Genomic DNA, 26,626 nt, shown 5'->3' with positions numbered 1-26,626 from the left:
CCCGCAAGGGCGTGTCTTCCGTGGGTTCGTTAAAGCAAGCATTAATTAAGCAACAGACTTTAAGTTGTCGATGGACGGTCACTATATGTTCTTTGTCAGACATTTTAACACCACAACACCTGTTTTTTGTTAGACCAGACATCAAGCCGAACAATTTAACTTGTCCTATCAGACGCCATATGTTCTGTCTTAGTCAGACATTTCAACACTTAGACCTGTCGATGGAGTCACCATCTGTTCTGTTACACCAGACATCAAGCCGAACATTTAACTTGTCGATAGTCACATTTTTTTTCCTCTGCCAGCCTTGGCATCATTCGTGCTAGCCGAGTGCCCCAAGCCTCGTGACATTCAAATTTAAGAGCTGGGAGGGGTGTGAGGTGGGGAGGAAGAGGGCGACGGGGAAGGGGACGTCGCGCGATGAAAATGAAATCACTTCTGCTGCAGGTGGGAGGATTGGAAAGAGAGGAGGTGGAAAAGTGTGTTGAGGACACCGAGTTGATAGCTGCAGACCTAAAACCCGTGCCTACGGCCTTCTCATAGCCACCGCCAATTAAATGGAACAACTTCTGGGACAGGAACCCTGCCGGCGATGTGGGCAAGTTGGTGCCAACTGGAAGCCTCCAACCTGGCGATCACAGCCTTGTACAGGATCCAGGCTTTCAAATATCAATGGGTCTTTTGAAAAGTGGAACCATCTGACAAGAAGAGGGGGAGAGCTTGGAACTGCCTCCACCACCTCATCTCGTTCCCCAACCCCATTTCCTCCATACCCCAGCGCGAGCATCACACCACTCGAGAGGCTCGTGAAGAAGAAAGGGATGTGTGAAGAATGCACAACTAGCGTTGCCAGCCCTGTCTTCTGTCTGCATCTTGTGCCTACATGTACACACATATTTGTATATCTAAAGAAAGGCGCACTGAGATAGGCCTAGAAGAAAAGAGACAGTTTATTAATATTCTGTCCGGAAGACTGTTATCTGCGATGGAAAAGTAGCATCTCCAGGCACTGTACACTGAGGTCACATGACCCAGCAAGTGCCAAGAAATCATGTACAGCCTTTTTCGCTTGCACACGATTTGGCGATCTACCTAACATCGGTGTAATTCTGTCCATAGCTTCTGTTAAACTTATCTAAACCTACTATAGACCACACACACACACATGCATGCTATATACATGTTATTAACTGCTAATATTTTATTTATATGGCAGATCCACTACTTGCGCATGCGTCATGCTTGTTATGCCCAAAATTAATTTATTTAGTTTTGACTTGTTTTCTTTATTTAAAAAATTCCATTTAAATCAAACTGAGCATGTATTGCTAACAATCTCATGTATATTGCGCATGCATACACCATAAACGAACATGTTAATAGGTCTAGAATTCAGGTCGAGGCTGTAGTTCACTTACAGGGGGTCAAAGGGATCGTCTGTGGTCCTGAGTAACGTAGCGCACGTGGCACGTCAGCTATGGAGTTACACGGAGCAGGGCCGTGCTTATCTGCGAGGGGCCGCGCTTTTGATTGTACTATTGACGACGTTGTTGTAATGTGTATGCAGACGACGACCCTGAGGAAAAAGTGACTTTAGATCCTAAAACCGTGTGATCGTGAGGGCCCCGCACATGCCCTTTGCCTCGGCCCCCGCGGGGGCTAAGAACGAGCCAGCATCTTGGACCGGGGCTCGCCTTCCGGTAATCAGTGTAAGCATGTATGATCGGCCAGTTAATGATACAGTCTTGCTTGAGAAAGCCCTGTTGGTGGACAGCTACCCACCACTGAATCACCAATGATCATCAATGAATCACAGATTTGAGACAAACGAAAAAAAAGTATTTTTTAAAGGAGGACGCTCTGTAAATCAAACATTAACTTTTGATATTAATTTCGAGTCCCTCAGCATAGACCTCACTTTCTGAGGCATGACAAGGTACGAGCATTGGACCTGCAAGACAATCTTGAAAGAGTCGCCTCTGCGAGCAGATCTTCTCATCGTCGCGAGAAAGGAAGATACTCTCGGGCCTTGACCCTGCTCGTGGCGAGGGCCATTCGCTACAAAAGACGACACGCGGTGACTTCTGACGACTCACTAACATCGCCGCCTCCATCTTGGCCTCCACGTAAGCAAATTCAAATTCCAGCCACCAGTCACAGGATCCATGTTAGCAAATCTCTTCTTTCACCCCCTTTCCCCTTCCTTCACTCCCTCCGCACCTCCCACATGATGCGCTGGGTTGCCTATTAAACGAGATGCAAGAATGCCCTTTTCTTTCTTTTTTTTTTTTCTTTCAGAAGGCTTTCTGGTTCTTTCTGCTGGTTTTATTTCGTTTTAGGCCTGGCTTGTGCCCTTATCGTGGCCCTGATTACATGACATGCAAGACAAAAATGCAGTCTCCGCCATCTGCACTTGGTGATTACGTCGTCTTTTCACGCCGAGCTCCTCGGCGGTGCTGCGGGCGGCGGTACGGCGGTACACGTGCGGCACAAGAACGCGGAACAAAGACGCGGAAGACGGTGTCGCCTAATAATTAAAGAGAAGTGCAAACAACCTTCGCACGTTCCATGGCTTCGGAATAAAAAAGTTGCGACATTTTTAAGTCCTTGTGAGATAAGACAACGATACGGTCGATTATTATTATTTTTTTTTTTTTACTTTGGTTTATCTCTTCCTCGGTGTGATGAGTTATTCACGACAGAAAGACAGGTTCTTCACGCGTTCGTTATCGTTCCCTAATATATGGATAAGAAACTCTTCTCATCGTCGACTCTACTTTGAAGGACAAGAAGGCGTGGTGGTCACGTGGTCTGATTAAAGGGTCAGGAGGGAACCAGTCGCGGCCTCTGACCAATCCCTGCTCTGACCACGACACCCTCCATTGTCTCTCCAACATCCAGGCAAGATTTTTCAAGTGTGATTCATTCTTTTCCTTCCCAGACTTCACAAGCAAACTTGCAGTAAATGCATTTATCACAAATTATGGAGACGTTAAGAAAAACATCAGACTGAAAGGGAGGAAGCCGGGGGAAAAAAAGGAACGAACTGCCTTCTTTTTCGCTGCTGTTGATTTCGAATTTTCGTGACCCCTGGTAACCTTACAAATTAAACGCAGCAGAAGTTTGGAATAAAATCTTTCTGCCTGAAAAACTACAATTAGGTTTGTGTTCCCCAAGACCGCCTCGCAAGAAGACAGCATGGTTGATTTTTTTTTTTCACACGCCGCCGTCTTGTGATTCCATTATTTCTTCTGCTGGCGCAGTGCCGATGCAAGACATTAAGAGACACGTGCACACACCTGGCATCCCTCCCCACACAATACCCGTACCACCCACCCACCCTCCCACTGCGTTCCAAGTTTTTCTGAAAGAAAAAATGATGAGTAGCCCCGACAAGGCACATCGCGAAATTTCTAATACTGTCATTTTTCTCTCTCTCCTCCAAACAAAATTTTGAACAGTCCATTTCTCCCTCCAGCACGCGCCATCGAAAACTGTTATCGTTGCACCTCTTCTTAATCATCATCTGAGTCAGCAGGAGACAGGTCATTGCTGAGGAGCCATGCAATAGGTCGTGAAGCCTCAGTCCTTGTATGAAGTTGGTTGATGGTGTTAGTACACTCAGGACAGACCAACACAAACACACACACTCTGAAACAATATTAACATGCAAACCATACAAAATATCATCTCTATCCTCCCATTGACCAACACTGTAGATTCGGTCCAGTCAAGAGATACAAGGAAAGCTACACTGTGGTAGTTCTTCACCACCTACCCCACCCCAAACGTTTCCTAACGTCGAACTTAAATTTATCACTATCTTTACTGAATTCTTCTGCAAAAGGTTTCTTTAGAATCCTGTTAAGCCGCGAGCAGCTCTATTTACTTATCCTGACAAGTACAAATCTCTCCAGCTTCTCACGTCAAGCTTAAGTTGTCTGGATGGGCTCCGTTACGACCCACAGTCACTTCGTGGTTGTCATCACATCAAGTTTATTGTGAAGGAATCCTTCTCGTCGACTGAAGATGACATGCCAAGATGATGAAGGAAAACTACAAATCTCATCTCGCCAGTGAATCGCAATAATAATAATGATGCCAGGGAAAAACTGTATTTTATTTGGGAGGCTTTATTAAAGAACACCCCCCATCTCAGATTCAAGAATTATTAATTCTTAAAATGACAATGAAACGACCTACAGCCAGCGAAATCAAGCATCAAAAATAAAGAGATTTTCTTGATAAAACACTGCAGAAGCAGTTTCTTCCCTCCTGGATAATTTTTATGCCTTTTGTGCTGCTTCAACCTCCCCCCGAACACTTCACTCGTACCACTCTCTCCTCCCGGATACCACTGTGTTGACAAGAGAAGAAAGAGAGGAAAGAAAGTGGGTGGGTGGGCAAAATTCATTTCGAAACAAGAAACAGCAACAAAGTTAACATGCAGGAACTGACGTCAGTGTAACTGCTTCACTTAATTGTTTGCTGATCTGGAATAAAGACCCCGGAACGCCAGGGCTTTAGCGGAGAAAATGAAAGCGCTGTAACAAAACGGCATCATCTCGGTATTTTTCTGCAAGGTTCCCAGCGAAATGAGGAAAGTTTATGGAGCCAGGGTTCCACGATGATGATGCCAGCGGACTGCATCACGGCTGCATGACGACGAGGCTGAGAACGGCGCACACGACCTCTGGTGTCAAGGCGCTGATTTATGGAGCTCTCCAGCTGCCCAACAATCCCTCCTCGTAAAATTTGATTAATAAAGTTCTCAGCTTCCCAGATATTCCTCCTGGTAAAAGCACGTCATTGTCCTATTAAGCAGCATGGGCAGCGGCAAACATCAAATTTAAAATGTGAGTCCGTGCGTGCACGTGTGTATGATGTGCATGTGAGCAGATGGAAGCAGTATTTCATTTTTCACTCCATCCGCACATACACTCGCAATACTCTCTTCAGTATTGTTATAAACATCAGAGACTAGAACATAATTCCTTTTTTTTTTTTGGCTACATGACACATGCACCTGCAAGAAAAACTCATAAGTACTTAGCGCAATCTATCTCACAGGCCGGAGAACTCCAGTTTCTCCAGACATGCTTCATCATACTGTTTACTGTCATTAATAATGTCCACGTAGCAACTTTCATTGCACAAGGTTGTGTGTGTTTGTGTGAGAGAGAGAAAATAGCAAAGAAAGCAAGCGAATGTAAGTGAGATATGTAAGACGATCTGTGACCGGCACCGCAATATTTCTCTCTCCTTCAACAAACGAGGTGAGCAGCGTTTCGTGCTGCCTTCTGATCCTGTCTGAGCAATGACAGCCTCCCAAGGAATGGGACACTAGTCAAGCAATGCCAGATACACTTGCTACTTATACGTAAAAGAAATACACCACAATTATTCGATTATCGTAAAAAAGAAGCCTAGCTGGTGCCTAGCAAAACATTCCAATATACGACACCCGCTACCACCAAGCTCACCTCTCCTGTCCCCAGAGAGGCTTTACAAGCGTTATGCCATGTTTGAGTCGTGATGTTCATGCCAAGTTCCGGCACCAGCGGAAGTCTCTGGTCTTCGCACGTCGCAGCCGACAGGTCGAAGACAAAGAGGTGCTGTGAAAGGGTGACAGCGCGCTGCCAGAGTGCCCGGGGGTCCCACGGAGGTATCGACGTCGGCCTGTCAGAACAAGTGCAGCCTGGTGCAACCGCTCACAGGCACCGCAGCCCGGCGGCTGGACGATCAGATGTCTCCTAGTCATCTCCTTCAGTCACAGAAATTACATTTAAGGGAAGAAGTGTGGTCTCGCCAGCGTGCGAGCGCGCCAAAAATATCAAGTCTCATCCATTCATCTAAATCTCTGATTTCCGCAGATTATTTCTTTTCCAGCTGCCACGTGAGAAAGGAGCATTAGGTGATGGCTGCCATCATTGAAGAAACTGTGCGGAAGGCCCTCGCTAACAATTACAATTACAACGGGTGCCACGTGAGAAGGCCTCTCACAACGTCTGATGACAAGATGGCTGCAGATGACTGTAGGTAAGTGTTGTCCTCCAAGAACAAGCAGTCTTGTTGCGGTTTCAAATGCTCGTCTTAGTTTAAAGCTCCAAGGACAAAGAACGGGAGAAGGAGGAGAGCCAGACATTGCCTTGCATCCCCGCGAGATTTCTAAGCAACAAAAGGTCCGCGAGAGGCGGGTTAACAACCGTGACCTTCTCCGGGCCAGGACTGGTTGCTCGTAATCAGCGTCAGGTTGAATGATGCTTAGTCCACGCTCGCCAGAGTAAGACTGGGAGGAGGCGGGATAAGGAAGGAACAGACATTAATCATAAGACCCCAAGAAAATTAGGATAATAAATCTGTGATGACCACACTGTCGTGTAAAACAAAATTTAAAAAAAGTGTCATTCATGTATTCTACAACAGGGGTTTTACATGTGAGTGAAAATTATTGTAGCAGGTTGAGAGAGTAAGCAAATATAAGGAGACAAGAATAAATATGGAGACAAAAGGCACCGGAGGTCAGGCCAACGGGGATGGGGTTGTCAGCTGCCTGGTGCGGAGAGGCAGTGCCGGACACTTCCAAAGAATCAATACTACTGTCACCTCCAACACCTTAGCACACCTGAGGCGTGTCATCTTTAATTAGCAGGGAAGTCAGGGCAGGGCCAGTCAAAGTCAGTATGTGGGTGGGAGAAGTAAGAACATGGGGAGTACTGAGACAGGAAGTGAGGAGAGTGATGGCAAGCTGACATCTGGATATGACGATGACACCAGCCATGTAGTAGGTAGGGCAGAATGACATCAGTCATACCTAGTATCTACAGCAAGATGACACTAGCGATATCTAGTAATGTACGAGAATGACATGCACAAGCAACATCCAGCTGGGTTCCTCTGCTCTAGATCACAGGAACAAGAAGATTAAGTACCCCTGGCTTCTTTGTCAGTGTTCCTGACTTAACTAGTAGACTGTACAACAGGTACTGGAGTAGACATTGCACTCGATATTACTGAGCTAAAGACTGATCATATGCAGTGCTAGGTCTGCCACATCTTTCGACAAGACCTGCAGCAGGTGTCTTGTTGCTGACAGGCCACAAACTAGCCCTCTTTGGAGTAATGATAATGCCCACCCAATCTCCTGCCTCCAGCACAAGCCATACAGTACCAAAGGCGTTCAGAGCCTACTTGGATGCTGCTGATGGACAAGACAAACCTACAGACAGACAAACCTACAGAGAAAGACAGAATATGCAAACTGCTGCTGCAAAGAAGGGGGATCACTATGTAATGAGGGTATTTTATTTATGGCCTCACCTGATCAACATTTAGCAGTTTTCATGGTGCTGTGCACAAACCAGAGTCTGCAAGTGTGTGGTATAGCAGATAAGTGGTCTTTCACTTTGAGCTACATTATTTCATGATTTTACCTGATTAAGGAGCCATTGAAATCAAAGCTAAATTCTGAGTGGACAAAATCACTTTCACAGCTGCCTGCTCTTGCTGAAGTAACAATTTTGGATTGTGGGCACCAAAAGGAAAGCAAACTAATGAAAGCAAAGCATGACTAAGCCTGCTTTACGCCTTAAAGAGTCTGGCTCTGTCACTTGCTACTATCGTTGATACTTTTCTTTCCAAGGGAGAGGAATAGGACAGGAGGGATGGAGTTAAATAAAGCCATGTTCACTCAAGAACATCATATTCTTAGTCAGCTCTACCATAACAGAAACCAAATTATATTATTGTAAGAGCCTTTAATAAATAACTAGTTTATGACTTTAATGTACTGGTTCGTTTCTTCATGTCTGAACAATGTATTTTTTGTATTTAGATGATATATGTACAAACTCTTCTTAAAAATTATGTTGGAGGTTATACTGTAAGCAGTTGTTTTGCTTGTCCTAGTGATTAGTGCAGGTTTTCACTTACTTTCATCCCATGAGATAATGAGATAAATACCCAAACTCTTAAAGAACACTTTTCTGATACAAGTTTATAAAGGCAGCCATCTCTGGCTAGGACAGCTGCAAGGCCTACTGTATCTCCTGGGTTCATCCTTCTCTGCCCTAATGGGAACCCAGAGCAATCAAGTGTGCTACATAATAATGACCAGACCAGAACCATGCAGGGTTTTTTTACACTCCACTGCCTTTTCATACTTTAATTCCAGAACCCCATCACCGACTTGGTGGGGAGAAGAGACGACAACTCCCCTGAGATGTACCATGTCTGCAGCATCAGACCAGGGCAGTCAAGCTAGGTCTGTCTTAGTTTGGTGTAATGTTCTGGGACTACTGAGACAATCTAACAGTATGCCACTATGAAATGAACACCAGTCCAATCTAAAGGGTAGATGGCAATAGCAAGGGAGCCCTAAGGGGAAAGAACACATCTGCAGCATGGTTCCTTCTGAGCAAAAATAAATCACATGCCATCAATCATCTGACCATGTTATTAACACTTCATGCCACTTATAGGATTAAAAAATCCCATAAATTACTATAAATAAAAGCACCTCAAAATTACATCTTTTATGTACTTCCTTTGATTCTGAAAGAAAAGAAATTTACTCCCATGACAAAAACATTAGAAACAGTGTCTAATGTCAATGTATGAAAATAAAGGTTTTTACCACAAGGCACATCTCAGACAGGATTTGGTGTCAGATGTATGCAAGACAGCCAAGAACTAATACATTACAAAAAAAAAAATGTTCTGTTTGAAATGGACTGTAATCAATGAATGAGTTTTTGCAACAGGAAAGTAATTCAGACTTGACACCTGCTACATGATGCACACTTACAAAACAGAGGACATCCTAGCTTCATTTTAAGTAAAACGTACAGAGCAAAAAATTCTTTGGAAATATCAGAGTGAATTTCTAATTTTTTACTACCAGAATCACCTGCCGCAATGATCAGCAAGTTCTATCCTAAAAATTGCACATTCAGTTTTACAGCCATTGAGCCTAACTGTAGAAGGCCAACAGCTATGAAAACTGAGAAGGCTTATTTAATACAGCAATGTGTGTATGTGTGTGTGAGTGCGCACATGCATGAGAAAGATGTAAGAAGATAAAAAAGAAATAGATGTGTCAACATTAATGTTATAAAGTTAGACTCTGAGAACTGGATTAATATAAGTATTCAAAAATTACAAAGCTGAGTAGTGTGAATATTGCAGATGATTCCCTGTTCACCTTGAACTGAAGTATTTATCTCATGTGAATAGTTTTGCTCCTTCTATATATCCTACCCAACAAATGAGGCCTTGCATCACATCGCAGCACCTCATGTGACATTCCATTTCTTATAGCTTAACACACCCTTGTTCTCATAGTTGCAATTCATTACCCTTTCTTCTACTAACTTCAGCAGCACCTTACCACCTCATCATAACATGCTAGTTCTTGCAGCCTTTCTTTACCAACATTACAGCTTTCTGTACACACAACATCCATTTCACAAACCACTCATGTTGGTGCCTGATACATATATTACAAACTATAAATCCTTAATACAACTTGAGGAAGAACAACTACTTATGTTACAGTGAGGTCACATTTATAAAGGCCCTAACTATACAAATATATGCACCCATGCATCTGCACTTGACTGAAAAGAGATGGTAGAAAGTCCTACCTTTGGTTCTGGAACACGAGCAAGTTCTGCCAGATTGTGACACAGTTTAAGATGTTTGAACTGAAATGGGTTGTTCCTGTTGTCTTCAAACGCTCGCATGATCTTGTCACTCATCCACTCAACCTGGCAAGTTCATAAAAATTCAGCATCAGCTATAAATCCCGCAAGCTCTTCTTCCTCTAATTTCCCAATGCTACTTTAAAAAAAAATATATAAAAAAAACCACCACCCACACACTTGTAAAATTCAGCTTTCAATAAAATACTCATGACTGACTATATGACTACCCTACTTCTTACCACATCGCAATACTTGTGAGAGAGTCTAGAACCACATTATCTCAAAGATGTGTAATAAAGTAACAAATTAAACAACAAATTTAAATTAAACAAATTTAACAAATTAAATTGTTCTAGATGCTTACTAAAATATTTCTACTGACAACGTATTTCAAAATGACTTGAAATAATTATGAAATAACAGAAAAATTATTAAAAAAAAACCCTCTAATTTTATTTTGAAAAATCTGAGATTTGCAAATTTTGACATAAACAAAATATTTTGCAGCTACAGAATTGTCTGACATTGTCTGCTTTTTTTTCATGGGAAGGTTTTTGCTAATTTTTTGTTTTTTTGGCCAATACTAAGCTACAGCTTCAACTCCAGGTAACCTGCTGGTCCCAAGCCCGGATGAAAGAGGAGGGTTGGGCATAGGGCTAGAACCCCACCCTATAAAATGACCTCTGCTACAGAAACCGCAAATACAACACAAGCACAACGTAAGCCTGGGAGGCAGCTGGCATGACATGGTCCCAACTGGAAATGGATGCCCAGAACCGGGTCTGATGGCGTGATGTAGTTGCGGCACTATGCTACCCTAGGGGTGATTAGGAAGAAGAAGCTACAGCTTCATAAGTATGAAAATGTTTAGAATTGAGTCTACTTATTGATTTTCTCTTTGAAAAATATTTTTTAAAAGAAACCCCACTGTTCATTCTTCTGGTGTTTCTACTGCCTGAACTAACCTGTGACTTGGCGAACTCCACAACATTGAAACTGACATTGTTAAGAAGAGCTAAAGAATATGTTGTCAAGCCTGACTCTGTATTGCGCCACATTTGGTCCTGAGCGCGAAAAAGAAAGACAACCAACCATTTCATATGAAAAACATATATACATGTAATGTTAACATGATGTTGAATCAATGTGTTCCATACATATACACACACACACCACATATCTGTATGCATGCAGTGTTACTTTGCCTTAGAGGTGAGTATCATGCATAAACAGGTGGTCTTCATCAATTTAACAATTGTCTACCTGTTCCCAGGATGTAATCCTTAAAAATCACAGCACTGTCTACAAGAAATTTTACATTCACTCCATAAGCCTGCTAGGAATGTATGGTAAGTTCACAAGTTCAATGGCTGTGGTAATGACATTCAACAATTCTTAGGTTTACCAGAGCAGTACTCACTAAAAGCTGAGCCAGTTCCAGCATCCGTCCTGCAGTGTCTGTCGCAATGAGGACATTGCCATCATTCCTCATTGTCTGCAAGATGGTTGCTGAAGACGACAAATTTAAGTATAAAATGTGGATGGCCAATAATGTTATTTATCAGAAATTATGACAAAGTTATGCTGAAATACAGAGAAAATGTTTATAAGGAAATAACTTTTAATACAATCTAAGATATTTAATTATCCTTGCACTCTACAAAAGATTATCTTGTTAAATAATGTGCAAATTTTCAAATTATTAGTCATTCCTATTTAACCACTGAGTCAGACTTTTTTAACAAATCTTTCACATGCTAAACATGACTGACCAATTCTTTCTTACTTTAATACCAATGCACACTTTTCAAAGACTTCTGGCACACATTCACACATATTAACCAGAAAAGCTCACTCATAGCTGCTCATCTCTCAGACGTCGCCTGGACTGGTTGTACAAGGCGTTGAATGCATCTGTGATTAAAAGTGAGGGTCTGCTAATGGAGTCCAACACGCAGCCATTCAAATGCCTGCCATCCGAAAAAACAATTACTGTAACATCAGTAAGAAGCAAAAATGTCACCCAGCAGTGTACACAGATACCATCCTCTCTTTTGTTTTCTTACGATATACTCACTATGGCTTTAAATATCTCAGGAATAGTTTCTGCTACCTGTGAAAAATTTTCATGTCATTCATGAAAAAACATGCAAGGGCAAGTTTTATCCACCACAGTAAACGAAACATGTGTAAAGAAGCACAACTCTAGAATTATCCCTATTGTCTGAGTTATCTCCCTCTCAGGAAAACACTACCTACCACTTGCATACACTATTGCTCATTCAGTTGTATGTTAGTCAAGCCATATTGGTCTATTTATTACTTAAATGCAATTGGTAACATCTGGAAATTTTAGCAAACACATTCTGGTCTGCTTTTATTAAAATGTGATACATGTATTGCATAACACTAACTTAATAAAAAATAATCAACATTCATTATATAGTGAGCCAAACAGATCATTGCTAATGATGTCCATACTTTTAAAAAGCTGACTTGTATCCAAAAAGAAAGTGTTGATTGCTGTCAGTCATGTGATCAGGTTAGTGTTTTTAACTTGATAAACATTTGAGTCAAAATCATGATGGCCATACACTTAGCAGGCAAACAGAAAAGGAGAGATCATGCTACTGCAGGTAACACTTGTCAATGCTTTCACCTTTCTTTCTTGTGATTGTAATCCACAGCATAGATAACCTCCTCCTCTCCATCCTTTACTATTTTCCAGATGGTTCCTCCAAGCATGTGGCCGGCTGGCAGGGGTGTGATCTGAAGTCCATGACCCTTTCCTAAAAGTTCAAACAAACGTTAAACCCTAACCCTAACCCTGATGTTAAAAAAACCCCTGATTTTAAAGAGATTCTGAACCAGCCACTTCAGAATCCACTAGTCAACTAAAAATAAAAATTGAACAGTAAACTGGTTAGACAATTTGAGATATGTTTTTCAGCACTTTTTAAATAAATTTGCTTTTAAGAGAAAGGGAACATAAGTTTTTCCTCAAGTGTCATTGGAATGTGTTAGATATATAAGGATAAAAAAATTTGATAAAAAAAATATATTGAATCTGACCACTCACCTTTAAGCGCAACTGACTGAGAATATTTCAGCTGTATTATTTTGTCAAAAGCAGCATCAACATCATCAAGTGTAAAGATGTCAAAATCTTCTGCATTGTGTCTAGACTGAGAAAAGATATAAATACATTAAATTAAAATTCCTCAGCTAAAATAAAATAAATTTTTTCAACAGCTGACCATGACCAGTCGCCAAAAACTTTCAATGATTTTAACTAAAGATCCTTTTAACTCCCTTAATTTTGGAGAACACTGAAAATGATAAAAAGTTAACAGAGTTATTTTAAAGCTCTACAGGAGCCACGCTGCAAGCTGCATATTTGCAGGAACATACCTGATACAGATCATACATAAACATTTGCCCCATTTTATAGACTGGAACTGTAGCATAAATAGGGCAGTTCAGCTCTGCCTTGCCAACCATGTATGGCAAGGCACCTAGATGCAAGTGATCTGGATAAGACAGGAGCACTGCATCAATCTGATGAGAGTACCTGTTGATAAAATAAACAGAACAACCGGAAGAATGCTATTTTGAATTCTATCACATCATTGAATGCACTTTAACAGCGCCTCTGTAAGTTTAGTTTAGGTCTGCACTTTTTTTTTACATGAATGAATGAAAGAAAAAATGATCAACACCTAAACCAAAACCTGCTTTATCTTTTGACTCTTTCATTGTTCTCTGTGTCTATGTGCAAGTGTGTGTATGTGTGAAAGAGACCCAAAGAGAAAGTGATTTGATTACCACTAATAGTGTATGTTCATGCAATTTTGTGGATGTAAAGACTTTGAGCTTTAGAATTAGTTGAGTAGGGCGCTCTATAAATAAACATTATTCTTACTATTAATAATAATACTATTAATAATTATTTTTAAAAAAAAAAGTTTCCAGTTTATTAACTTTCAAATGTCTGGTGCAAAGAGCTATATCAGCACCGCTGAATGTTAACCAAGACTATCCTTTTATACAAAGATTTTTTTGTTTGTAAGTAATCCATTTCTAGTCTCCTTTAAGTTTATTGTGCATCAATAATTAAATAACTAAGAATTATAAGAAATGAATGAAGTTCAAGACATGATAATAGCTACGACAAAGTAAATTTTATCATCATATTAAGATACAAAAATGTAAAATGTTTTTTTTTTAATTATTGTCATCATCTAGAGAAGAATCTAAACACTTCATACAACAACAAATCAACCATTCATTCACCCACACATGCATGTGTGCTTATATATAATAGATACCTCTTGAGTTCTTTAATAAAATGCATATTGAAATCTTCATCCCAACCACAATCAAGGAGAAAGCGAAATTCATCCACTTGGAGAAGGTAGCAGGGAGGCGACTCATCGTGAGCCCCAGAGAAGACATGCATTTTGATGATTGAAGTCATGGCAGATTAGCTGCCGCCACCTTTCCTTTTACCTAAAAATTTACCATTTCCTTTTTTCACATTTTCACAATCGCATTTGAAACAGCATTAATAAGCTTATGATGTCCAAACTAGCGAAATTGTGTGCACTTGTGAATTGAGATCTGTGTAAAGATTTCACATACACTTTAACAGATGCTCGCAGAAGGCAGTGTACAACAATAAATCTGTTACTAAAATTAGCCTATAAAATCAAACAATGTCATGTTTACTTCCAATGTAAAAAATTTAACTCTTTCTCTCCGCATTAAATTAGGTAGGCTGAAGTCGCCAAGCTCACTTGTCTCCGTGTCACACTACGCGTCAAGCTTTGCTGTAATTGTTTTAGGCCTATACAGCTCGTGGTTTAGAACTAGAAGAAAAACTTAATAAATAAGATAGTTTAAGCCTTTCTGAACACAATTATCTCCTTTACAAAGGAAGTACATTTGATTTTTTTCTCGATTGGAAACATGGTGAGGCGGCTGGCAAAGACGATATTGAAATGCGCAACGATGGTGAACATCATGCATCTGTAACATCGAATAACAACAGAAAGAACATCCCAGAGGATATTCCTGCTTCAGATGAAGGAGAATTTGACCACGAATGGTTTCAAAATGGTTTTTCATCTGCTCCCAAAATGAAATGTGTAAATTAACTTTTTCAAAACTCTACTTCATATACCTAATTTTGGTTGGATTATCATAAAAGTGAGTTCTCAAGCAAGATTCAGGTAAGACTGAACTAGTTCTACACATTTTGTGTCGTTTTCAATTCGATCTTCTATCTTGTTTAGTTGTTTTTTTTTTTAAATAAATTTTAAATCTTGGAAAAAGAGGTAAATTCATGCATAGAAGGGGGTCTGACTGCCTTTAGCCTATAGGAGAGAAAGAGTTAAAGATGGAAACTACCTAACAACAAAATCTGTGGTACATCGAAACAAGGCCGCAAATTCACTAGTCTGACAAAGCTACAACAATAAAATTTGCAAAAGATTTAAAAGGTGAATATCACGTCCAGAAACAACTTCATTACATAAAAATTATTTCTTTCATACTACCTCTAAAATGTAATCCAAAGCACAACGTTTTATGTATAACTCCAACAGACACGGTTTTCCCACATTTAAAGAATCAGTAAGCCGCCATTTTGTGGAAGGGACTGAACTCTCACACACTTCCGCCAGAGAAGGGAAGATCTCGGCTACAGACTTGAGTCAAAGAAGTGAAAGTGTACATGATAGAAGACGTTTTTACGATTGGTGTTAATCTGATCCTGATTTTATTATTTTCATAGCAGCTGGATCAGAAAAGGGACACCGAAATTATTCATTACTCCATGGTATCGAAGATAACATCTATATAACGATCGTATAGCTTCGTGATTCGCGATCGCATCTCTAATTCACCTGTTGCTTTAGAGAGAGTTGTCCAAAGCCAGGATTATAGATTGCCTACAGCCTTAACGGATCAACACAAGAGGAAAGGATTTTAAGTACGCACACTCTTAAAAGTAGAAGAGTCACTGGACTTCACATTTTAAAGTCCTTATAAGAGCTTTGCATGTTGATGAAGTTAAATGTCGATCGGTAAGGACGTCAGCAACTAATGGCCGAATCAAATCCGTCATGGATTTATTTTCATTGTCGTTGTCAGCAAGCGTCTTGTGCATCGTGTTGATCTTATCACTACGCTATCTGTCGTTGCTTCGATGGTTTAGTGGGCAAGCATATGTTCTAAGCAAGGTAATTATACATTGTTTTTAAATCCAGCACTGACATTTAATCTCATTAAGAAATGTGTGGGAAGTTATTTAAAACGTTACTGATAGGATTGTATCAATTAATGTCATGTCAATTAATGTAATGTAATGTGCATAACTGTAGCTGATGAGTATGATAAATAATTGGAAACACAACTCATTGTAAAGACAGCTTAAGTGTTTACCAAGAATGCGTTCAGCACATCTGTACAAACTATTATTAACTCTAAACATTCCTTAAGCCAGAACATGCAGTTAATATGAGGTTTCTTCTCATTTTTTGTACCAAATCAAAGTGAAATAGGATAAATGAGTAGATCAAGCTCTAAGATATAAGAATAAGAACTTGTTTAGTGGCCAAGTGACATTGCACATGAAATATTGGGGCACACAGCACACAATAGATCTATTGTATAAGGGGTTGAGGGTTTTAGTGGTGTTCAGGAAACATATTGTTTCTTGATACTGATAAATCATCTGTTTGTGGGTGTGTGTGTGTTTTTTTAAATTTTTGTTACAGAGAAAAGAGAGCTTCACAGTCCTAGAGGTTCTTGAGCTCTTTAAAAATGCAAAGGTTTGTCTTTAAATATGCAAGTGGCATAATTTGTTACAAGTATAATGATTTGCATTGTAAATTTTTTTGTTAAGAATGAATTAATTTAATAATCCAAGATGACCTCCTTTAAGACATTAAATGTAACTGATTACTTAAACATTAGCTTGGTGATGCACAGTTTGTATTAGAGATAAATGACTTGCAGAAATATAGATAAGTGATGTAGCAGAATGGACCTATGATCAGTGACAATGAACAGCCATTGTGGGTGTGTGCACTCTTCTCACTTGATGTAAATAAAGCAAAACATAAATCACATCCAAGTGTCAGCCAAGAAATAACCTAAGAAATCAAGATTTACGCATCAGTGCAGTTTAGAACAGTTAGCATTTTGTCAGTCTATACAACACTAACAAATTTATGTTATAAATTTATATATCATTTTGTTGTCATTAATAAAATAATCAAAATTATTCACACAGCGAAGCATTTGAATACTCCATGCATCATTGATGATAATTTTTAGCTGCTCGTAGCATTTAAGACCAAGAACGAGACATGGGCAGCAATAGAGGGACGGAAGAACAAACAACATGAATGATGGAATGATAAACATCAGTACTGATCCTGACTAAAAAAAAAACTAATACAGAAAACACAAAGAGGAACTTAGTAACAAGGAAGGAGTATTGTGATTTTGTAAAGGAAGATGAGTAGAGAAGTAGCAATAAGCGGAAACTGGGGTAGGGTGTGACAAAGGACTAGCAATTTGTGGACTGTTGTTACGAGTAATGCTCCAGGAAGAGGTGTGTTTTCAGTGCACATTTTAAGGGTTCAATTGTGGGTAGGTGGCGGATATTGAAAGGGAGAGAGTTCCATTGTTTTGCTGCACAATAACTAAAAATCATGTGACCATATGTTACGTTACAATAGCAAACCAAGTCATATTTGAAAATGTTCAAATAGATTTTTCAGAGCAATGGACAGAAGGTAAAAGATAAATGATTCAGGGATAAAAGAAAGTATGAAAAATATCAAAAGAGATAGATTGAATGAGCTTAAATAATAACAGCACAAAGTTAAAGCAATTTTCTTGCCCATGTGTGCAGCCTTTTCCTGTGGGATATCAAAAAGGATGGAAAATCAACAGTTTTATTCATGGTCATCGAGTGTGGTTCCATTTTCTCACTTTCACACAGTCTCCCACCGCACCATGCATCAAAGTCTATGCAGCTTTTGACAAGATCAATGCATCAGCACAGGTACAGTGAGTTTTGTGGGAGGGTCATATAGATGTATGTGTGTGTGCACACATGCAGATGTGGATATGTCAGTGCATATTTGTGCATCCATGTATTATTTAAAAGAAATGTTTGGGATTGAAACCAAGTGAATAAGCGACCTTCCTTGGTTACCGCATGTGTGTGTGTGTGTTAGGGAAAGAAAATGCGTGCATGATAGATAATACATGCTCATCCATGAATATATTATTAAGTAGGAATGTAGAAAATGTATGGAAACTGAGAGTAATTACAGATAGTATTTGACTAATGACATTTACTTTCCTCTCTTTAGTCCATTTTACAGCTGATTAAGGATGCCTCATTAAGCTGTGAGTGGAAACCAGGGGTGATAGCAGCATCGAGTGTGCATGATGTTACCTCCCTTGAGGTGAACGGTCGTTCAAAAGGCCTTCCTATGATGCCAGTGCAGCATGACTATGTGCGGGAGGAAAAAGTGAAGTCAACAAGACACAACTGGCTGAAAGCTCATAGCAGTACAGCTAACATTGTAACACCAACAGTAATTGAAGACTTCAAAAGGTTGGTGCTGGCTATTTGTATAAAACTAATAAGCTTGGGATTTGGAGGATTAACATATAGTTTTTTTTTTCACTCTTTAGATATACTGTGTAAATATTCTTACATTGTTTTGTGTCCAAGTGCATGTTTTGGAGTTTGGTTTGGCAAAGCTTTACACAAGGCTGGAGGTTCTGTGGGAATTGGCCAATTATCTGTGACATTGTTCAAAGGTTTTGGCACAAAGAAGACAATGGCTGCAGCTGGTTACTGCAGATGAATGAAGGGTCTCAAGCTCTGGTATTCTACTTGATCCAGCCTGTGCAAGGTTAGGTCACAAGAGATTTTCTCTTTGTGCTAAACTGCACAGTTCTTATAGTACTTTCAAAAGTGTGTTTGAACTTACTCTAAAACAAGTCTAAACCACATGATTCTTGAGTTGTCAGTTTGTTTCAGTAATCTGACTATGGTTATTAAGGTGACAAATAAACATGAGTATTCTCGTTACTATCAGGCCAGATGCTCAGAAATGCATGCACACATAGAATATATGTGAACTAGCTGGTGGAATTAGATTGTAGAAACTTTTGCCACAAAATATAGTCAACCACAGATTAAGAGCAAATGTTGCCAACAAGAAGTTGTTAGTCTTTTTCCTGTCATGATAAAACTGATGAAGTAAAGGCATTTATTTACTTTGAGTTTTTTTATCTGTGAAAACATAGATTAATTCGTCCTCTTTTTAAACTCATAAATCTGTCAGCAGACGTGGACCATTGTCTGTTGACTGTCGTGACCTGGTCAGCACCCCAAGTGTCTTGCATCATCCCAGTTGATGAAAAGCCTTCTGTTTTCCTCTCTTCGCTCAAAGAATACATCCACCTTCGCAGAGTACAGACAACACCACTTTTAAACATCTCCCTCCCACACCTTAGGGCTACAAGCAATATTGCCAGTCCTCTTGCAGATGCATCTCTCACTTCACGAGGTGCTAGCAGATGGCAGCATATGCCTCTCATATCTTACATCAAACGGTTCATGGGATATCAGACCATTGCAAGAGGGTTAGATGGAACTTCAGAGCAGGACAACATCAAAAGATCTGCATCAATTTTGCATTATAAGAGCAGTGACAGCAATGTGCCAACAAAGACCAGCCATCTTAACCGTGAACAATCACCTGTGATCAAGGAGGAGACAGAATCTGCCAGTGATAGTGAAAAGCCTGAGGGCAAAGAATCGTCAGTGGCAGCTGGCTCTGGAGACTGTCTGAAAAATCAAGGTCTAGAAGAAACAGTAAGCAACTATGCAAACAGCAATCAAGCAAGGCATGGCATCAGACAGTCACTGAGTGAAGGACACACACGCCACAGTCCTTCACCTCCTCTGGACTTGGGTTCAAGGAGCATAGAATCTGGTTTGTGCATCTGTCAGCATACATAATTCATTAGTTTTGTGTACAGTGTGTCGTGGAAAGGGTTGGTTATGTGCATGGTTGGAAAAAAAAAGTGATGTCCCTTTGCCTAACTGTCCGGTGTTTTGTTTTGTCTTTGGATCTACATTTTGTCTTGTCTGTGGATCTGTGTTTTGTCTTGTCTGTGGATTTTATATTTTTGGTATCTCCTACTGATCTCTGATTTGTTGTGCAATTTCTATTGGTTCTGGATTGTGTTACTTGTTTAATTTTGCTGTGTAAATATCATAGAGTGTATTTGCATGTTTGTTTTATTACCATTATAATAGACTATAACTGTACATAACTATTATATGGCTGGCAGTGTAAAAGGTTTTTTTTTTATATATATTTTACACCATCACCAGAATGTGTTGTGCAAATATGTCACTAGGTGATAGGAATTTTTCATCTTTATTGTTATTTTAGAAGACCACCGTTGTCTGTGCAGTCAATTGACTGACAGTTCATCATTTAACAAATGACTATACTGTAGTCTCAAACCAGAGTAGACATTTTCATGGAGTTTGAAAGAAAAAAATCTTTTTTTCATCAAATTTTCCACATGTATTCTTGTCATCTTTCAGTTTGTGTGATTATCATTACCCTGTAGCATGCATGTGCTATTCTATTCTTCTGAAACTCAATTTCTGTATTTATAGAACAAGAAGTGTTGAGTCATCGGTTTTGTCTGTCAACAGAGAAAGCATTAGCACGATACAAGACAATGGTCAATCAGGCAGCAGCAGAGCTTATGGCAGAAGTGAGTGTTAACCATATAAACACTCATTTAATTTTTAGAACATTTGGCTTTATTTAAAAAATATTACCTGCACATGTTCTTGGCACAAATTTCTGTAAAATTGACTATATGACTGTATTGAGTATTAGAAGTATTTGACACCTCAGTTCGTGCAGCAGAGGAAACATTTTCTAAAATATATTATTTTACTTCACCAGGCTCTCAGAGCATCCAATATTGACTTGGAGAATTCATCTGAGGCTCAGGCTGAGTCATCTGATGGCTGGATGTGAGTGAAAAAACAGCTTTGACAAGATGAAGGCACAAAATCACATGAATTATTAAGATCTGTTACTGTGCTATTATTATTCAGTGTAATGTATAACAGAAGCATTACGAGCTTCATAACCAATAGAACTTCTTTTGCCCACATACCACAATACATAAAATGTATCCTTTATTTTACACACATATGTTTCACCATAGTGGTTTGAAGCAGTTTTAAATTCCTAACAGTTTGGACCATGCTCTATCAATCAAAGATCTTGATTTCAGGTTTGTTGAGTTTGTGAATAACATAGTAGTTCTGCGGAAGCTCTCTCCTCCAGGATCATCAGTCCAGAGGTAAAGAAATCTCTTTTGTCACTTGGCAACAACAGTTGTAACAGAAACATTTTATCATCAGATCCTTTTAAATATGAGATGTTCTGTAGTTAAGTAAACCACAATGAAATATGAACAGAAAAAAAATTGGAATAACTGACAGTAATGCGTAATGTAAAATTTAATAAAGAAAATGTGTTTGTTTTGCTGTTTTTTTTATGTCAACTATTTGTTGCGTATTGCAGTTATCTTGGAAAAGGATTTGTCTTGGCACCACCAAAAACAGTTTGGGATGCCGTTAGGAATCCACGCACTCGTTTTACCTACGATGATACCTTGAAGGTAAATCTTTCCACCTATACTTTAGTATCAAAGCTGATTATATGTCTGGGAGTTTGTATTTGTATTTTTTACCTTGTTTGAAACATTCGTATGAAAATGAAAGCATCTTGAAATTATTGTGTTGTGTTGTGTTGTGTGACTCAAGTTACTTTTTAATCACTATATCCATTGCTTTCACATTTGCAGAAGGTTGACATTCTTGAAAATATAACAGATGGAATAAAAATAGGTAAGTAACTGCATGGTTATTTTACTTAATTGCTTCTATTTTTGTTTTTTTTAAGTTGTACCATGAAGATAGTAAGCATTCTTGCTGTTATTGTACGTGAGAGAGAGACCAGTTTTTCCAGCTTTCAAGACTTTTTTCAGGCAACTTTCAAGATTATTTATACAAGCTTGATGTTTTCCAAAAGAAAAAAAAAAGGATGAATTAGATGCACAGCAGTATGGTGGCAATGAGGCTACAGTTTGGGCAAATGTAAAATAAGATGTTATAAAGCCAAGAGACTAAAAATGCTTCTGAAGTCTTTTGCCCCCTTCATGCAGCAGAACATTAATTCCACAGCTTTCTTACAGTTGTGTTCATTGCTAAAGGCACTGCCAGATGTCTGTGTGTCACAAGTCACATACTTTCTCTGTTTATCAGTCTACTTAAACCAAATGTCTGTATCCTAAGTTGCATGCTTTCTCTGTCAGTCTATTTGTATCAAGAAGTACTGCAGCTGCTACGGAAGGACAGCTGTGATGTCTGCTGTCTCCAAGGTGAACGCATCGAAGGGTCAAAATATGTGCTTGCCTACACCTCAATTGATCATCCTTCTGCACCATTTGCAGAAAATGCCATTCGAGGAAAGGTTAGTGAATGGTGCTTTTTCAAAACATCATGGTTTTAGACACTGGCACTTTAAGACAGGTAAACTGTTTGGATTTACACTGGAGTGGCTGTCTTTAACATATTATTTTTGGGGAGAAACATTTACCCTGACTTTAAAAGCATTTTTTTGTGCTTAAGTCATTTGAGAGTAGTTGGTCTACCAACAGCACAATAGGATTGCTAACATTCTTGTTTTACAGATGCTGTCTAGTGGGTGGATTATTGAGCCTGTTCGGAAAGACACCAAAGTCTATTCCCTTGTTACATATTTAATGCAAGTGGACTTTGGCCCTGCCCATTCTAATGTGGAACGGCTTCCAATGGAAGACATGATGAACCGACAGCCTTTGAGCATCTCCTTTTTGCAGCAGTACTTGAAGCCAGCCGTGCAGCTGGCACGACGCAAGTCAGCACCTCTTATCCCTATGTCATAGATGCTTGTGACAGTGAACAGAATTCCCTTCTTTGTAATCATCTACATTAACAGGAAGAGATTATCTACTTTGGCAGGATGTCAGATGTCCTTGTATGTGCCTGTGCTCATTTTTGTATATAAAAGCAACATGCACATTGTCAGTTTAAGTGAAACATCACTTAAGACAACATCCATTTACTTGATTAAATTTATCTGTATGGTTATCTCTAAAACCAAGATGTGGTATTGATAAGAAATATGAATGGGGGAAGAAATCCATAAAATGTCGTAGATAAAAACCTGGAAAAGAACAAACACATAACTTAAGACCTTTCGCACATTATGGAACAAACAGCATGTGGTGTAGATATTTTTGTACCTTTAATAAAAAATTTTAAGAATTGTTTTTCACTCAAGAACTTTCATTATTCTGTTAGCATTGAGTTTATAAAATATAAATTTATCTAAAATATGGACTTCATCTGTAGCTAAAATTCTATTTATTACACTAATTTAGGATGAAGCAAAAGAATTGTTTTCTTGAAAACTATCAATCATTATTCCTTTTCATGCATGTCATCTTAAAGAAGGAAGATGGTGCAGGATTTTATCAGTACCCTAACTTACATATTTTTGCTAAATTCAATAATTTATATTTTTCCCTCCTAGCATTAGCATGATCTTAGATTTTTAAGTAGAAAGATCGACATTTTAAATCTACAGTTCTTCTCTGAGCTTCCATCATAAAAGTTTTCAAAAAGCACTCTTGTTTTAATTGGGTTATGTCCCTGAGTTTAATCAGACTGCAAAGAGTAGTTTCAAAGTTCGAAAATGCAGCAATTGGAGAAGAGCAATATTCATGCACTCTAGGCATAAATGCAGCAGTTAGTTACAGGCCCAGTAGATGTGAACAATAAATGCAGCAATCTGAGTAGATGAAGACCCGTTCAATATAGACAGTAAATGCAAGCCACAAAATGAAGATTGTGTAAAATCGATGCCAGTAACGTTGCCTCAAAATGTGGGGTTAACTTTTATCTATATCAATTTGGGGCCAGAGAATCATGCAAGTGCATGAATACAAATCCATGACGTGTGACTGGCTGATATAGATTTTTTTCCAATTTAGGGTACCATTTTTTAAGCTTTGATGTGTTTCCAATTGAAATACAGAAAATAAAATGTAAAATTCCTGTGGGTGTGCATCAGCACAGTCTTCTTATGCAGCTTACTATACAGCAGTGGTGCCCAACCTTTTCTCGCCCGAGGGTCAGACTGGAGATGATGTAAAATCTCCCAGGCCTGAACATGGCGGTTTTGCCAGAATCATGATGTTAAAAATGAAATTATGTTATGTCTGGTTAAAATGAGCAAGTCGAATGTTGCACCTCTGCTGTACAGCCTGGTATTGTTTCTTTTGCATAGCTGGTGTGGCTGCAAATGAAATGCTTTTTCTGAAAATAATATGGATGAACACATGGTTATATTTTTCTAGTGCCTTAATGACATAAACAGCATCTATGTTTACACACAATGAGTAATTTGCCCCTGTGATCACTCAGTTCAGCACATAAGGAAGGAGGAAGTCTCCAATGAACTCTTGTTTGACACAAAAAGTGTGAAGAGTATAACTCTCCTTTTTTGCTTTGAAGTGTTTCCAGTCATAATAAGAGGAAAAAAATCTTGCATTTCTAAACATGATGGATGTTGGCAATGAGCTGTCAGAAAAGGGCAGAGATTACTTTCTTGATATATTTGGTGTTGAGAAAAGCAAGTATGAATCTAATGATTGTGCTCAGATAAATGAGTTATTGTGCTGAAGAAAAACAAAGTGCTATGCAAATTACTCATATAACTGTAAAGTTGATATCTGTGTCTATACACAACTGTAATGTATAGTATCTAGAGTAGGAAATGACATGCAGACAAAAATGGCTATTTAGTACCATGACATTCACTTGTCCCCAAATATCTTCTGACTATGCAATCTTACTCTGAGCCTCATATGTTTTGAGAGCTGTGCAGACCTAGTTACTGCAAAGTACTAGTCTCTGTATTTTTAAGAAGCATATCATCTGTGCAAGTGCATGTTGCAATCCCTGGAAACAGTGGAATAATGATTGACAAAAAAATTCCCTTCTGCTTTGGTATATACTTCCTTGGCAGCATTTAACATGGTCATAATAAAGTTATTTTTACTCTCTGTAAGATACAATGGTGATTTTGACATGTAAGTCATCCTGGGTACTAACACACAAAACATGATATCAAATGGACAGGTTTGTCTTTTTGTGATGTAAAACAGCTGGTACCTTAAGTTTGTAGAAGTTATGATTTTTTCGTTTTTGTTTAACAAATGACCATGTTCTTTATGCAGTAGCAGTATGAGCCAGCAGACTTCCATTTGATTGCAAAATATGAGCCTTTAAACATTCCCACCTGTGTGTTAAAAGAGATTGAAGCCATGACATTGTAAGTTTATGGGACATTTGACCAGTTATTGTGGATGTTGATGTTCGAAGGCTCTTGTGAAAAAAAGGAGTAATTTGTTCATATTCTGCAAATATGCAATGAGCTAAACCTATTTGTTTAGTAAATTTGTGTTGACAGGTGAAAATGCCAAGGCTATAATAAACTTAAATACTAGGCCTATGTGGGCATAGCTACAGCATCAGATGTATCCAAGTTTTCTCCCTTTGCAGTTGTGTATAACAGGATGTAGTGGCTTACAGCAAGGTGACACCCAGCTAGTTCATCCATTTATCCAAGTGCTGTTTCTCTACTGGGAAAACACCATTTCTAGAAGAAGCACTGCTCACGCTCCATCCTTGGCAATTTTTTTTTTTATTTCTGTGAGGATATTGTGAATAAGCATTTTTTCCAATTCTTTCCACTCAAGTTTATGATGTGGTTTCTTTTCAATTTATGACAAAATTTGTTTTCGTCTGTTCTGATATATGCTTGTTTGTTTGAAATATGTTGCAGCTTGCCTTTATTGCACAGTCTGGTTCTTGGTTTTAACATAGATGGTGTTATTCCTATTTGACAAAATTCCTTGTTTTTCAGCTTTATTTACATTGGTAAACTGCCTTTGGTCCAGGTTTTATTCACTGTGATTTCTGTGTTTCTTCTCCTAGTGCATGTACTTTGATCTCTACATATCATGGAACTGAGGACAGTTCACAACAAAACTGTTTATATACTCATCTTTAAAACCATTCCTTTGCAGCTTTTTCATATTTTTGTACTGCCTTGCAAATCTTTCATTTGCATGCCTCATATTGCTTTATGCATCAGTAACAATGTGTCAGAAGCTTAGAATATAAGGGCTGGTGAATTCTTTGCAACTGAAAATAACTCCTCATACCTTAAGTTGTGCAGCAGCAATTTTTTCCCATTAAATTATTACAACTCACATCTTGGCATTTCTTAACGAGATGGAGTGTGCATCTTTTGTAAGTGAAATAAATCTTGTTCGTAAATTATATCTTTTTATATCTGTTTCACTTACGGTTCCAAAGCTGCGTCAACAAAAAAATCAAATTCATTACAAGCCGCTGCTACTTTTGTACTGATCTCCAAGAAATAAAAGTTTGTTTGTGATAACTGTCATCGTCCTTTGATGTTGTGAAAAAGTAGGATTCAGGCAACAAGCCAGAGGTCATGTTACAGTGCATGTAGGTAGGGTTTGGGAGTGTGTGGGTGGTGATAATTGGTGTTTTACTCTGAGCCAGCAACTAAGGCTGTATTATGGCAAGGCAGCCAGTCTTGTAAATAGATGCTGCATGCAGAGAAAGAACAGTGTGCCCGAGATGAGAGCCAACCTTCACTGTATTGGTGACAGGTGCTAACCACTGCATGACTGGACCGCCTTGTATA

General features: G+C 38.9%; 3 protein-coding genes across 4 annotated transcripts in view; 1 reads left to right on the top strand and 2 right to left on the bottom strand.

Moving 5' to 3' along the window:
- The window catches only part of LOC112570553 (cleavage and polyadenylation specificity factor subunit 2-like), a 114,818-nt gene extending 99,443 nt beyond the window's left edge, over positions 1-15,375 (bottom strand). Inside the window, 9 exon segments of the mRNA XM_025249064.1 lie at positions 9,645-9,767; positions 10,670-10,768; positions 11,125-11,213; positions 11,556-11,674; positions 12,364-12,493; positions 12,784-12,889; positions 13,116-13,275; positions 14,033-14,213; positions 15,263-15,375. Coding sequence (XP_025104849.1) covers positions 9,645-9,767; positions 10,670-10,768; positions 11,125-11,213; positions 11,556-11,674; positions 12,364-12,493; positions 12,784-12,889; positions 13,116-13,275; positions 14,033-14,181 — 975 coding nt within the window. The 5' untranslated portion in view covers positions 14,182-14,213; positions 15,263-15,375.
- Positions 15,376-15,387: 12 nt separating this feature from the next.
- On the top strand, positions 15,388-26,353 carry LOC112570547. Of its 2 annotated transcripts, none has more exons than XM_025249055.1 (13): positions 15,388-15,946; positions 16,484-16,537; positions 17,629-17,781; positions 18,095-18,342; positions 18,552-18,646; positions 19,082-19,735; positions 20,473-20,534; positions 20,732-20,802; positions 21,069-21,137; positions 21,362-21,458; positions 21,645-21,687; positions 22,155-22,312; positions 22,533-26,353. In XM_025249055.1, exons 1-13 carry the CDS (start codon positions 15,830-15,832, stop codon positions 22,764-22,766), a joined length of 2,055 nt encoding a protein of 684 aa, XP_025104840.1. In that variant the 5' UTR covers positions 15,388-15,829; the 3' UTR covers positions 22,767-26,353. The 2 variants fall into 2 exon arrangements, with proteins under 2 accessions (XP_025104840.1, XP_025104841.1); XM_025249056.1 differs by having other exon boundaries at positions 15,389-15,946; positions 19,085-19,735.
- Positions 25,536-26,626, bottom strand: part of LOC112570545 (MAGUK p55 subfamily member 5-like) — a 63,693-nt gene continuing 62,602 nt past the window's right edge. The window contains exon 19 of the transcript XR_003100645.1: positions 25,536-25,546. The gene's annotated coding sequence lies outside the window, so the exon portion shown is untranslated. The remainder of the gene's footprint in view (positions 25,547-26,626) is intronic.

The sequence above is a fragment of the Pomacea canaliculata genome, linkage group LG8 (genome assembly GCF_003073045.1).
Source record: "Pomacea canaliculata isolate SZHN2017 linkage group LG8, ASM307304v1, whole genome shotgun sequence".
NCBI lineage: Eukaryota > Metazoa > Mollusca > Gastropoda > Architaenioglossa > Ampullariidae > Pomacea > Pomacea canaliculata.
This window is presented reverse-complemented; position numbering and strand designations above follow the sequence as displayed.